Source organism: Lygodium microphyllum, chromosome 23 (genome assembly GCF_053477565.2).
Source record: "Lygodium microphyllum isolate KBCC chromosome 23, Lygodium_microphyllum_v1.1.10, whole genome shotgun sequence".
Lineage (NCBI taxonomy): Eukaryota > Viridiplantae > Streptophyta > Polypodiopsida > Schizaeales > Lygodiaceae > Lygodium > Lygodium microphyllum.
In genome coordinates, this window is record NC_141157.1 from 109608974 (window position 1) to 109620941 (window position 11968).

At 40.2% G+C, this 11968-nt stretch overlaps 1 protein-coding gene across 1 annotated transcript; it reads left to right on the plus strand.

Annotated features, from left to right (window-relative positions):
* Positions 1-647: 647 nt before the first annotated feature.
* LOC148016607 (fatty acid amide hydrolase-like) lies at positions 648-11167 on the plus strand. The gene is made up of 20 exons (XM_087664833.1): positions 648-1160; positions 1875-1984; positions 2134-2194; positions 2352-2530; positions 2618-2747; positions 3387-3464; positions 3564-3711; positions 3843-3955; positions 4961-5036; positions 5213-5284; positions 5361-5412; positions 5505-5594; positions 5858-5938; positions 6035-6138; positions 6240-6332; positions 8973-9041; positions 9151-9215; positions 9337-9398; positions 9493-9588; positions 10378-11167. Exons 1-20 carry the CDS (start codon positions 1070-1072, stop codon positions 10432-10434), a joined length of 1827 nt encoding a protein of 608 aa, XP_087520959.1. The 5' UTR covers positions 648-1069; the 3' UTR covers positions 10435-11167.
* The last annotated feature ends 801 nt before the right edge of the window (positions 11168-11968 follow it).

Consider the following 11968-nt stretch of genomic DNA (forward strand, 5'->3'; position numbering starts at 1 on the left):
GTTCACTTGGTTGGAGATATGGGGTATGCCTACATAGTGTTTTTGTGGGAGTCTTGGCTCTTGCCCACTCAAACACTCAATCGGTCCTCCTTAGTATGCTTTTTAACAAACAGAAGACCAAGCTTCATTATTCATTCACCTTTTTAACTATCCTTATAGCACATAGGAATATTGTCAATGTGCCTCTTGTCTTGTTCTCTTACTCACATTTAGAGGGCAAATGCTTCTTTAAGTGGTGTAGTTATATTTGTTGTGTCTTAACATAATGAGATAAAAGAGGATCATTGGTCAACAAGTGGCAGCTTGGTTGGTGGGTGTTTGCATTTGCAGAGGTTCATGGTTCAATTCCCCTCAATTAAGGAGGTCCAATATATTTTCATCCGATGGGTTGACATATCCCTGAAGAGTGTTGGCATTACATTGAAGAAAGAGAGGATCACTTGAGAGGATTCATATGGCCCTCAAAAAGCCCAATCAAATGAGAAATCTAAAGGCATTACATTGAGAGAGAGAGAGAGAGAGAGAGAGAGGATGATTTGAGAGGAGTCATGTAAAAGTTTGAAGGTAGCCACCATACATACATACATACACACACTCTCATGTGAAGTTTCAAAGGGACCAATTGCCTCTCACACTCTCATGTAAAAGTTCAAAGCGAGCAGGCTAGTAACAACCCATCTCTCTCTCTCTCTCTCTCTCTCTCTCTCTCTCTCTCTGTGTCTGTGTATCAACCTGTTCCAAGTGTCATTTGCGCATGTTGTCTGCAATTTGAGCTTTGTCGACTGTATTACTACATCGTCATCTCTCTATTCCAGGTCGGACCCATTTCTTCTCTCCCAGGATTCCTTATAATCCCTCCTCCTCCTCTTCTTCTTTCTCTTGCTACACGTCAGTACCTACCGCATGCAATCAATCGTCCCCACTCCCCAACTGACAAAGATTTCTCAATTCGAGAACAGTTCCTTGGAGAAGGATTCCCCAGTTGATAACAATTCCTCAATCAAGCTGAGAAAGAATTCCTTAGCCTCACCCCCTGTCCAAGCTCCTCTAGAGTCACACAGGCAACCTCATGGCTATCGAGGAAACGCAGTTCAAACCTGCTACCCTTGTCAGCACAGACGAGAGTAGCGACGCTGAGTACATCTATGCCGATGTCAAAGGTGCTTCTTCCCCTTCTGTTCATTCAATCCTTGAACCATTGTGACATGAATTTCATATTTGCTTGATTTTCTTGTGCTTAGTAGCAATGGAGCTTCAGCGATACTGTTTGCTCAATCCATTCACCATCGCAGCATGACTTTCATATTTGCTTGATTGTTCTTGGTGCTCAATCAATGAAGCTTCAGCAATCCCGCCATTGCCAAAAAAGAAGAAAACGCAAAAATCAAATAGATTTGTGTAATTGCTCGAATTTCGTTTGCTTAGCCCTTTATACATAGATGGACCTTCTGCAATCCTGCAATTGAAGAGCATTGCCATAATTATTGTAATCCACAATGTGGGAATTATAGTGGGAATTTGTCAAAAACCTCTTGTGATATGACCACAAGGCATCTATTGTGTTAACTATTCTCTAAATTAAGTCATCATAACAAAGGGGTCAAAGCTGCATAAGAGAAGGGGAAATCTATACAAGACCAAGGCCGATCCCTTCACATTGGCATTGGGCACACAAAAAATGGCAACCTTGCGTACAGCCCCATCTAGTTTGTAATTGCAATTTGTTTGTAACAAGCACCATTCTCATGCCAAACGTCGAGTACCTTGTTTGTGTCTGTGACTCTTCATGAACTGGCAAAGAGCTAGACTTTGTGCTTTTGATTTTCATTCCACCATTGGACGGTCGTCATGATGCTTTCTGTATTGCCCAACAGCACCAATCATGTCAGGGTTTGCCATCAAAGCCTTTGCTTGGACCTTGGAAAATCGAGTGGGTGGACCACTCCTATTAAACTATTTGAAGAAAGCAAATTTGGTTACCAGAGTATGAGTAACCCTCTTCCCATAATTTTTATTTGACTATTGTTGAATTGGGTTTTGATTCACTTTAAAGCAACCGATCGTTCCAAGTATTGTGCAAGAATCCCCTGAATTGTCAAGAGGCTGACCAGAGAGACCATTGATCTTTGACAGGTATTTATAGATTCACACTATCATGAAGTTCCAATGCATATTCCTCGTTTCTCCATAAAAGGTGACTAAGGGCAAATCCCAACCACGCTGTTTTGCATCTTTTTTGTCAAACTTTATAGTAGTTCTTGATGCAGGTATACTTGAAGTTGTGTTAAGCAATATTTGTAGTCATTTATCTCTGGGATGTAATACAAAAATCTGTTATTTGGGTTGGACAGTTCATGAGCAGCCAGCTGTGCATCAAGTGGACCATGAACTCTCGTCATGTGATCGGTTAGCTTCAGCTGTCAACTGCTTAGCTTCATCCTCTAATTCAGACTCCCAAGAACACTTCCATCGGTGGACTATCCAAGACTATTCAAAAGCCTACAGTGCCAAAAGAATCACACCTTTAATGGTATCCTGTTAGCCTGTGTTGCTAATCTGCAGCTCAGATTTATCAATCAGTGCATGAACATTTAAAAAGTGTGTGCTCTTTTTCCAGGTTGCAGAGCGATGCCTACAGGCCATTCAAGATTCTTGCAAATCTAAGCCGGATATGGGTTTTTTTATCAGTTGCTATGAAGCAGATGTTTTGAGACAGGCAGAGGAATCAACTGATCGCTTTAAGAAAGGTCTAATGCGTAATGCAATCTTTGTGCCCCACATGCACTGTCAAATGGTTATGCATTATTAGCTCTTGTAGGCATAAAATGCCGAACCTGCTTAAAAAAGATTACTCTGAGCTGGTTTAGAAAGGAAGGCTGGAAAAAGGGGTATTTCATTGCTTCTCAGGTTGATTGAGGATTTCAGATCTTTACATTGTCATAACCACCACGCACCTTCCTTTTGGAGTCAAATAGCTAGAAACTTTCTGAGGCTGATGTTTCAGACATGCTTGATGGCACAGCATGGCCTTACCTACATCCTAGGCATTTCTTTTCATCTGTCAGAGCCTTTGCTTTACAGAACTTCTCAGTGACCTTCACTCATAAACTTGAGTGTGAACACATAAGGGTTGGACATGATGATGTAATCTATTCTTGGAGTCTTCTCATACCTTGGCAACAAAATACAGAGGCCAATGCAGCCAGACCATCCATTGGTTATTCTGAAAAAAAAACTGTTCGGTTAATGTGCATTAAGAGAACTATGGCCTTGTTATTGTTTTAGTGTTAAAGCAGTACATCTCAACAGATCATGAAATTGTATTGCCACAAATGCGAAGTTTCTGCATTTTGTTTCCTCAATGCTTTGTTGAATTTGTGACTCAGGAAAACCATTGTCCATTTTAGATGGAATACCAATTGCAATAAAAGATGAGATTGACTGTTTGCCTTATCCAACTACTGGTAAGCTCAGCAAAACTTAGCATCATAAAGTAATATGCACTTTGGACCTAAACATGTTGCACCTTAAAAACACATGTTGATACCTGAACCTCTTTGCAGGAGGCACAAAGTGGTTGTCTAAGGTACGGGCAGTCAAAGATGATGCAGACTGTGTAAAGCAGTTGCGAAATTGTGGTGCAATTTTACTTGGAAAAACTAACATGCATGAACTTGGGTTGGGAACAACAGGAATTAATCCACATTATGGGTATGCACGTTATCTATTGATGTTTAAGTGAAGCTATTCATATAGAATGTCAAGGCTACACTTGAAAGTGCTTGATATTTGCATCAACTCTTTCATTTACAGAAGCTCTATCTTTTGTGGCCTTTTCCCAGTGCAAGTAGAAACCCCTATGACAGGAGGAAGTTCTCTGGAGGCTCATCTGGGGGTTCAGCAGCTACTGTTGCTGCAGGCCTTTGTCCGGTCTCTCTTGGTGTCGACGGTGGAGGTATCAGCAGTGCCTTATTAGTTCTTTTGTATGGTACTTTTCTTGTTGAAAGTTGTAGGGAAGTTGCGAGACGTGTTTAATGATGATTGATTTTGTTGATTGTGCTTAAAAAAGAAACCGATACAAACAAGATGAATTCGTCAGAGACGATTGATGAACTCATTTCAGCATTGTCACTTAGTCTTTCCTTGATGAACTCGTTGTCTGCATTGTCACTTAGTCTTTCCAACCCATAAAAGATGACCTGAATAATCAATTCTACTGATAGTTTCCTCTTGTGCTGTAAGATTTTCAATACCAAAAATGCATTGGATCCCAGCCATCAAATACCCTAGTGCTCTCTGTGTATATCTCAGTAGTGAAAGAAATGTTGTAGAGGTTGAAATGCAAAACTTGGCAAACCTGCCCTGATACTGCAAAGTTGGTCAACAACGTAAAGAGAGAGAGGGAAAGGGAAAGTGAGAGTCGAGACAAAGCACAGAAGGACAATACATAGTCGTGTCTGAAATTTTGAAGGTGACACAGAGTGAGACTGTAGGGACTCATTAGAAAGTGGGACAGCATCAAAGACGTATGTCCAAAGTACACAAACAACTTACAAGGCCTAAGGATTCTGATGTCCTGAAGACTCTGGTGGGCCCATATATATATCCATGGTGATCTAACTACATTCCCAAGAACGGAGCCTTTTTTTGTTACTGATGCCTCAACTTTAAAGAACAAGGAATTGAAGCTATCATTTAAACTGATAGAATGGTCTATTATACAAGGTTTCTGTGCAAGTCTTCTGTTTTTTCTCCAATAATGATAATAGAGTTGTTGATTGTGGTTACGTGATGCATTAAGTGTGTTGACACTGCTGCATGCTGATCCTCAACATGATTTGATATTTGATTTTATGCTCATTCTTATCATATAATCCCCGAGTGTTAATTTTTTTTTGTTACATGGTTGTGCAAGAGCAAATTAATAGACTTAATACTTTACATTTTTTGACAAACACAGGATCTGTACGTATTCCATCAGCTTTATGTGGAGTGGTTGGGCTCAAAGGCACTTTTGGCAGGGTTTCTCCATCCGGGTGTGTCCTTTTCTTTCCAAGATGGAGTTTCAACAGCCAGAATCTCCCTCTTTCTTTGTATTTTCCATGCCTTGTTAATTTTTCTATTTCCTAACATTAGTTATTATTTAGGCTGAAGTCCTTTTGTGATTGTTAACTCAACTATCACATTCTGTACTTATCTGTTTCTATTTCAGAGTGTTGCCTCTCAACTGGACACTTGGTATGACTGGCATTCATGCAGCAACAGTGGAAGATGCTTTGCTAGTGTAAGTCTCTTTAAAGGTCACTGCATATTGAAATACTATTTCCTGTAAAGATATGGATTAACCAATTCTTTTGTAGGTATGCAGTCATACATGGGCACCCTTCTGCAGAACACACAGTATCACAACCAGTAAGTGGCTGACCTTATATTCCTGCAAAGACTTTTTTGCTGGTCCTAAAGATTCTGACTTCAGACCTTGTCCATACTTTCTGTTTTGACAGCCAGCTCTGCACCTACCAATTCTCAAAGAATTAGAAGGTTTACAGGGTGACAGCATGATAGGAGCCATTAGATTTGCAAAATACACCAAGGTAGGCTTTGCGTTGTGTTTTTCAAGTTCACACATTAATTATGTTCAAATTTGCGGGGCAAAGGTGTTGCATCGATGACTATGATGTCACCTATTAGAGTGTAAGCTGTGTCCATTTTCAGACAAAGTTTGAGTTTTATAAGGAGCGCTTGAATTTACATTTGGAAGGTATTATGCAAGACAAGAATTTAGGTAAATGGTGTCTGCCTTGCAAAGGGTTCCTTACCGAAGATTCATAATCAATTGTGTGATGGTTGGGAACAGTGGTTTGAACACTGCGATGCTTCGATAGCTGAAGGCTGCTACAAAGTATTGGGTCTCCTGGAACAGCATTATGGTTGCAAGGTCTTATTCATACACTGTTCAATTTTGGTTTAATAACTTCCAAGTCAAGATTTGGGAATGAATCATTAATGGAATTAACCAGTTGCGTTTGTGAAGGTGATTGAGGTAACTGTGCCAGAGATAGAAGAGATGCGACTCGCACACTATGTCACCATTGCTTGTGAATGCAACACATCTCTCGGTCTGGACTATACAAAACTGTATGGATGGATCTTTAATTTGCTAGCAATGGAGCTGTTTATATCTTTTTTGACATGTGGAACTGCTCCGAAATCTCGTTAAAAGAATTATATACCTGCAGAGGAAAGATGCAGTCAGGTTTTGATACTCGTGCTGCATTTGCTATATACAAAGGCTTCAACAACCGTGAGTTTTTGGCAGCACAGAGGATGAGGTATGGTACTTAAATATCATAGAGTACTCGTGCTAAAAATTATGTGAGCAACTGAATCTGCTCAAATGTGAATTCACTGCATTGTATGAAGGAGAAATATGTGCGGCTGTTTAGTGGGTGCAATCTTGGTCTTAAATGGAGATAACAATTGATATCTTCATCGGTCAATTGTGCAGAAGAGAGATTGATGAGCATCAACACATACCATTAATCTTAAAACAATTGATTTTCCTGGGTGCACTGTGTGCTTGCGTACTTTACAGAAGCATAGATTTCCATTTTCAATCTGCTGTATGAGGCCTAAGAAACATCTCTATGGCCTCTTTCTGCAGCCAAAAGGTGCATTTTATGTCAGATGGAAAGACTAAATACCAAATTGGCTCAGGATTGCACTGATATTATCAAGTGTAGTGAATATAATAGCATTCCCCCTGAAAGAATCGACCATCCTCTTACATCCTGTTGCTTGTGCCTTCCTCCCCATCATTGTTAGAGCCCTCCCAAGCTGATTTGGCTCAGTCATTATCCTCCTTCTCTTGATCAACATTTTCCTCTGCAAAGGCAAGATCAATAACACTTGCTGCTATTGACAATATGGTATTGCCCTTAGCTGTTTAGCATCCCTGTCCCTTATCTGCTCAGCGACCATTCTTTGAGAAAAAATTGGCATGAGTTTATACTGCACTAGAGATACTAGAATGGATGTGCTCACAGGTGCTCTTCCAAGAACCCAGGACCAAGTTTTGGCATTTTAATACCATGGTCACATTGGCCCTTTCTGTATGAAGTGCGGATATGGGGACCTAGCCTTGATTACAGCAGACACATATCAGAGTTTATAATGAGTCAAGGTCCATTGAGAGAATTTGATTGCCACCATTAGCCAGGATGATCCACAGCAAAGCATCAGTTCCACATGTGATCATACAATCAGAGATGCATGCAGCAACTATAGTAGAGGAGGCCATAACTAGGTCTGGCCATTTCTACATAGCCTATGGGCTCTCCCACAACACAAGTTTGCCAGTATGGCCCTAAACTCCACCAAACATCCAGCAAAGAGTGGTGATGGCATCAGCAGCTGTTCCCAAAATATTGTAGTGTTGGGTCTTTAGGTCTTTCATGGCCATATTTGATCTCCTTTCGCATTCATGGCCATTTTTTTATCTCCTTTCACTGCTTATCACATCTTGTCAAAAACTTATGACATCTTAGATGTTGTTCTTCCTTCTCAATGGAAGCTAAGGTAAGAAGTTGTAGAGTGTTCATTTTAGATGCAAAGTAGAACTCAAGAGACTCAAGAGGATGACTAAAAGCAAGAAGGAATTGTTCTTGGAGAACTTTTAGGACTGAGAAGAGAAGAGCAGCAAGGCTCGCTGCTATGTAGTATGAACCTTACTTACATCAGACGATCCTTATTGTTTAGATTTGGAAGACATCTCATGAGCTCTGAGGAGTCTGATGTGAGAGGCAATACTCTTCCAATGTCCATTGCTCTTTATAGACAACTCTACTACCCTTCAACTGTAGTCAACCGGCATTAAGGCTTGTCTTGAAGGTCATTCTCCAGGACCAGTTTTCAGCCACTGGGCTAGGTGTGAGGACTAGTTTGCTTACCACAAATGCCGGAGAGTGTAGCAAGGATTCCTTGGCTTTCCAGTTACTAGGGATACTTGATTCCAGAACTGTCAATGCAAGTGCAAGGGAAGTTGTAGGTACAAAGGGAAATTGTAGGTACACAAAGGTACTTCCATTATAAGTTGCTTAACTATCAAGGAAGGTGAGGACCATTGCTAGATCTTTGGTAAAAGGGGGCATCACTAGGAAATGCCCTCATATAGTGAGGTGGCCAATGTAGCCTCTCCACGGATAAGTTCTTCTAGCATCATAAAGACTCTGGTTCACCCGACCAGAGGGGGGACTATGAAAGGTTGTGCTTGAGAGGGGTATCCAATGCTTCAACATAAAATTTTGACACACATCTAACATGAATTTCAGCAAACAATTACGTTTGCCTAGTCGCTTTCCTTGTTGTCACTTGGGTTGGAAGAACAAAGTCGTTTAGATTATAGAGGAAAGATGGCATGAGTTAGTGGCTAGGGAAATCCACATGAGCTTTTTTGTCACTCCATTTTATGGAATGCATCGATAAGCAGCACATTGGTTAGGCCATGCGTTAATTGGGGGTAAAGCTTGATTTATGGAAATTCACCACTTGGCCACCACAGGTTTTAGCAACCTGTGGCTGACATCACTTGCCATGACATGGCATTAAGTCACTCAATGAGGCAGTTGACATTGATGTGCATGCTCTTACTTTTCCACTATCTTATAGGAACTTTGCGTGTAGGATGCATAATGGCCCATCTGGATGAAAGTGATAGTTTCATAGGATGCACAATGGCCTGTCTTAAGGAAAGTACTAGTTTCTTGGGAGCCAGTTCCTACACCCAAAGTTCGTATAAGATTGTGGAAAAGTAAGAGCACATCAATCTCAACCCACCTCATTGATTGATGACTTAACGTGCCCCTTATAAATTAAATCAATCATAGCATTGGATTGACAAAAAAAGGTGTCTGTGTGCACAACCATGCATGTGGGTGATGACATAATATCTACTAAAGCCATTTTTGTTTCAGATCTCGGCAGATGCATTACCATTCAGAGATCTTCAAGAAGGCAGATTTCATTGTTACACCAGCCACAGCGTACTAAAGCTCACCCATCCATGATTGTATTCTTCTGCTTTCTAGCATCTTGTTCATCTGTCTATGCCTTACATGTCAGAATTTTTTTAATTGTTTACTTGCATGACAGGTGTACAGCACAGCTCATCAACCCTTCTGCTCTTGAAACTGGAGAACTTAACTATATTGATGGAGGTAAGGGAGGCATGTTTCTTTATTAGGCAAAGCTGTGGTTTGATGAGGTTTTACTTATAACTTGAAAGTAACTTCAGTTTATTTGTTGTTGACTGTGGTGACTTGTGGTTGGCAAGAGCAGCCAAGTTAATGCGCTATCAGATTGCAGCCAATGTCCTTGGACTGCCTGCAATCACAGTGCCTGTAAGTTGTGGCTAAAGAGGACAAAACAACTAGCTTGACTTTCCAATACACTTGCTGATTTAAGATAATATATCTTTTAACTTGTTTTCTGCAGGTTGGCTATGACTCTACAGGCATGCCAATGGGAATCCACTTGCTGGGTCCTCCTTGGTCAGAGGCTGCTATGCTGCGAGTTGCTTTTGTTATAGAGGTATGGGTTTTTCATATGCCATAAATATGTTAAGGCTGAAAAGCCTCTATTCTATAAAAATGTTAGGCTGTAAAACCGTCCTTTTTCTTCAAACCAGTGAATTGCACAATGCTACAGAAGCAACTGTGCCATGTTACAGATAACCACACTCTTTCACCAGGAAACTCTTTAGAATCAAGTTTAGCATATTTAGTTGGGGCCATTGATTGGCCATATGTCCATTTTGTACCCTTGTGCATGTGCTGTGGGATGCATGGGGGTGGTGGCACACAATATTAGCAGCTATGGCTGTACATGCAACTGAGCCTTGGCCATTGATGATGGCATAAGGAAAGGAAGAATCCTGGTTTTTTTTTAAAGCTCTATCCATAATTCAGATTGACCAAGCATGCAAATGTAAAGGGAGAATGGCCAACATTATGGTAGAACGTCAGGCAAATATCATAAGACTAGTGCAAGATACATCAATCCTTTGAGGCCTTCCAACTCAGGAGACATTATGCCAATTGGATGAGTCCGGCATTTATGTGAAGTTGCTAGAAAATGTTTGGCATGAAGAAAATTTCATTTTCAGAGTTGACTTCAGGAAGTGCAAATGGATTCACCTTAAGTTTCTCAAGAAGAGAGATACAGATATCTTAATTCTAAACTGCAGGAAGAATATAAGGTTCTTTTATACAACTACTTTGAATTCTACTTCTGAAAACTTCAGAAAGTCAAAACCCCCTATGTTCATATTTAGTCAGGTACATGGACAAAGTTAATCAATTTGATGATTTGTTTGTGCAGAAGTTGTTGACATCTGAGCACAGATGGCCAGAGACCTTTTATGACTTACTGGCATAAATTTTTCTACAACCAGCAAATTTCAACAATCCAGATGAATTACTGGCTTAAATCTCTTAAAAACCAGAGAATCTCAACAATCCTGGCATTATAGAGAACCTCGAATTGGCCCCTCCATAGTCCTCTGTAGTAAGTTGAGGGGAGCTTGCCTCTATCTTCATGTAACCACTGGCTTGTCAACTACAGAGTCTCTTAAGCTTCTGGAGGCAAACAATAAAACGCACTGTTGTACACAGACATTCTTTTTCACCAGACGAAATAAACAAGTCTTGATATGTTACCACAATGCATACCAATGAAACTCCTAAGCGATGCCAGTAACTCCATGAATTGCAACACGTCAGAAAAATTTTGGGTGCTCTGCACGTGTCAAAAAGCTTTGTTCTTTACCTCAATCTGATGAAAGAAAACAAGAGGCATTACCATGCCCTTGAGCCAGAGTTCAAAAGTGTACGTCTGCAGCTCTTTATTTATACAAAAGAAAAACCTGCTCCTTTGATGGTCCAGATCTGCACACTGAACCTGCACAGTGAAGACACAAGTAGATTTGGGATATGCTCATGAGAAACTGATTTCCGAGCTAATGTTTGTGAACCAATGTGCTATGGTTGCAATGTATGGGACTATTCTACAGGCTAATGCTACTTAACCAATGTGCTATAATTGCAATGTATGGGACTAATCTACAAGCTTATGTCACCGAATCAATGTGCTATGGTTGCACTCATTAGAAGTCTAATTTACAAGCTTATGTTACTGAACCAATGTGGTATGGTTGCAATGTATGGGACTAAACTACAAGCTAATGTTATTAACCAATGTGCTATAATTGCAATGAATGGAATTAACCAAAAACTAATGTTACTGAACCAATGTGCTGTAATTGCAGTATATCTATTCTGACTAGAGCAAGTTAACAACCCTAAGCTGATAAGTGGCAACTGAACAAAAAGATACAGAGAGAAAACTTGGGAACAAATTTGATGCAAAGACCCGAATTGTGGGACTTCCAATTGCACTTGCAGCAAAAACATCTGAATGCGAACTTTTAACCAACTAAAAACACAATGAGAACTGATTATGCATGCTGGATTTGGCAGCCACACTGCCAGCTGAGCATACCAGAAAAATGGGAAACCATAATCCCTGTGCTTACCGAATCACTTTTAAACTCTACACAATTCTGAGATTATGATATATCATGGCAAAAGTGTACAATCAGAATTCTGATATGGAGCTGTTATATACAACAAATGCAGAAAGATGTAACTCAAAACATCCGGAAGAATGAGAGGAATTGTACCATGAAAATGTAAGATTCAAGATATCTGGACCAAACCAACAAATATAATCAGTGAAATTCAAACAAGTATACCAGATCGATATTGGAACAAATGCAGCATACAACAAGGTAATAAGAATCTCAAAGGCCTGACTTTAATGGAGAGGTGGAATACACTCATTTGAATTAGTCACTGATTTACCTGTCATATACGGGTAAAATGTGGTGGTTCTTAGAAAAAACTTAAAAGGA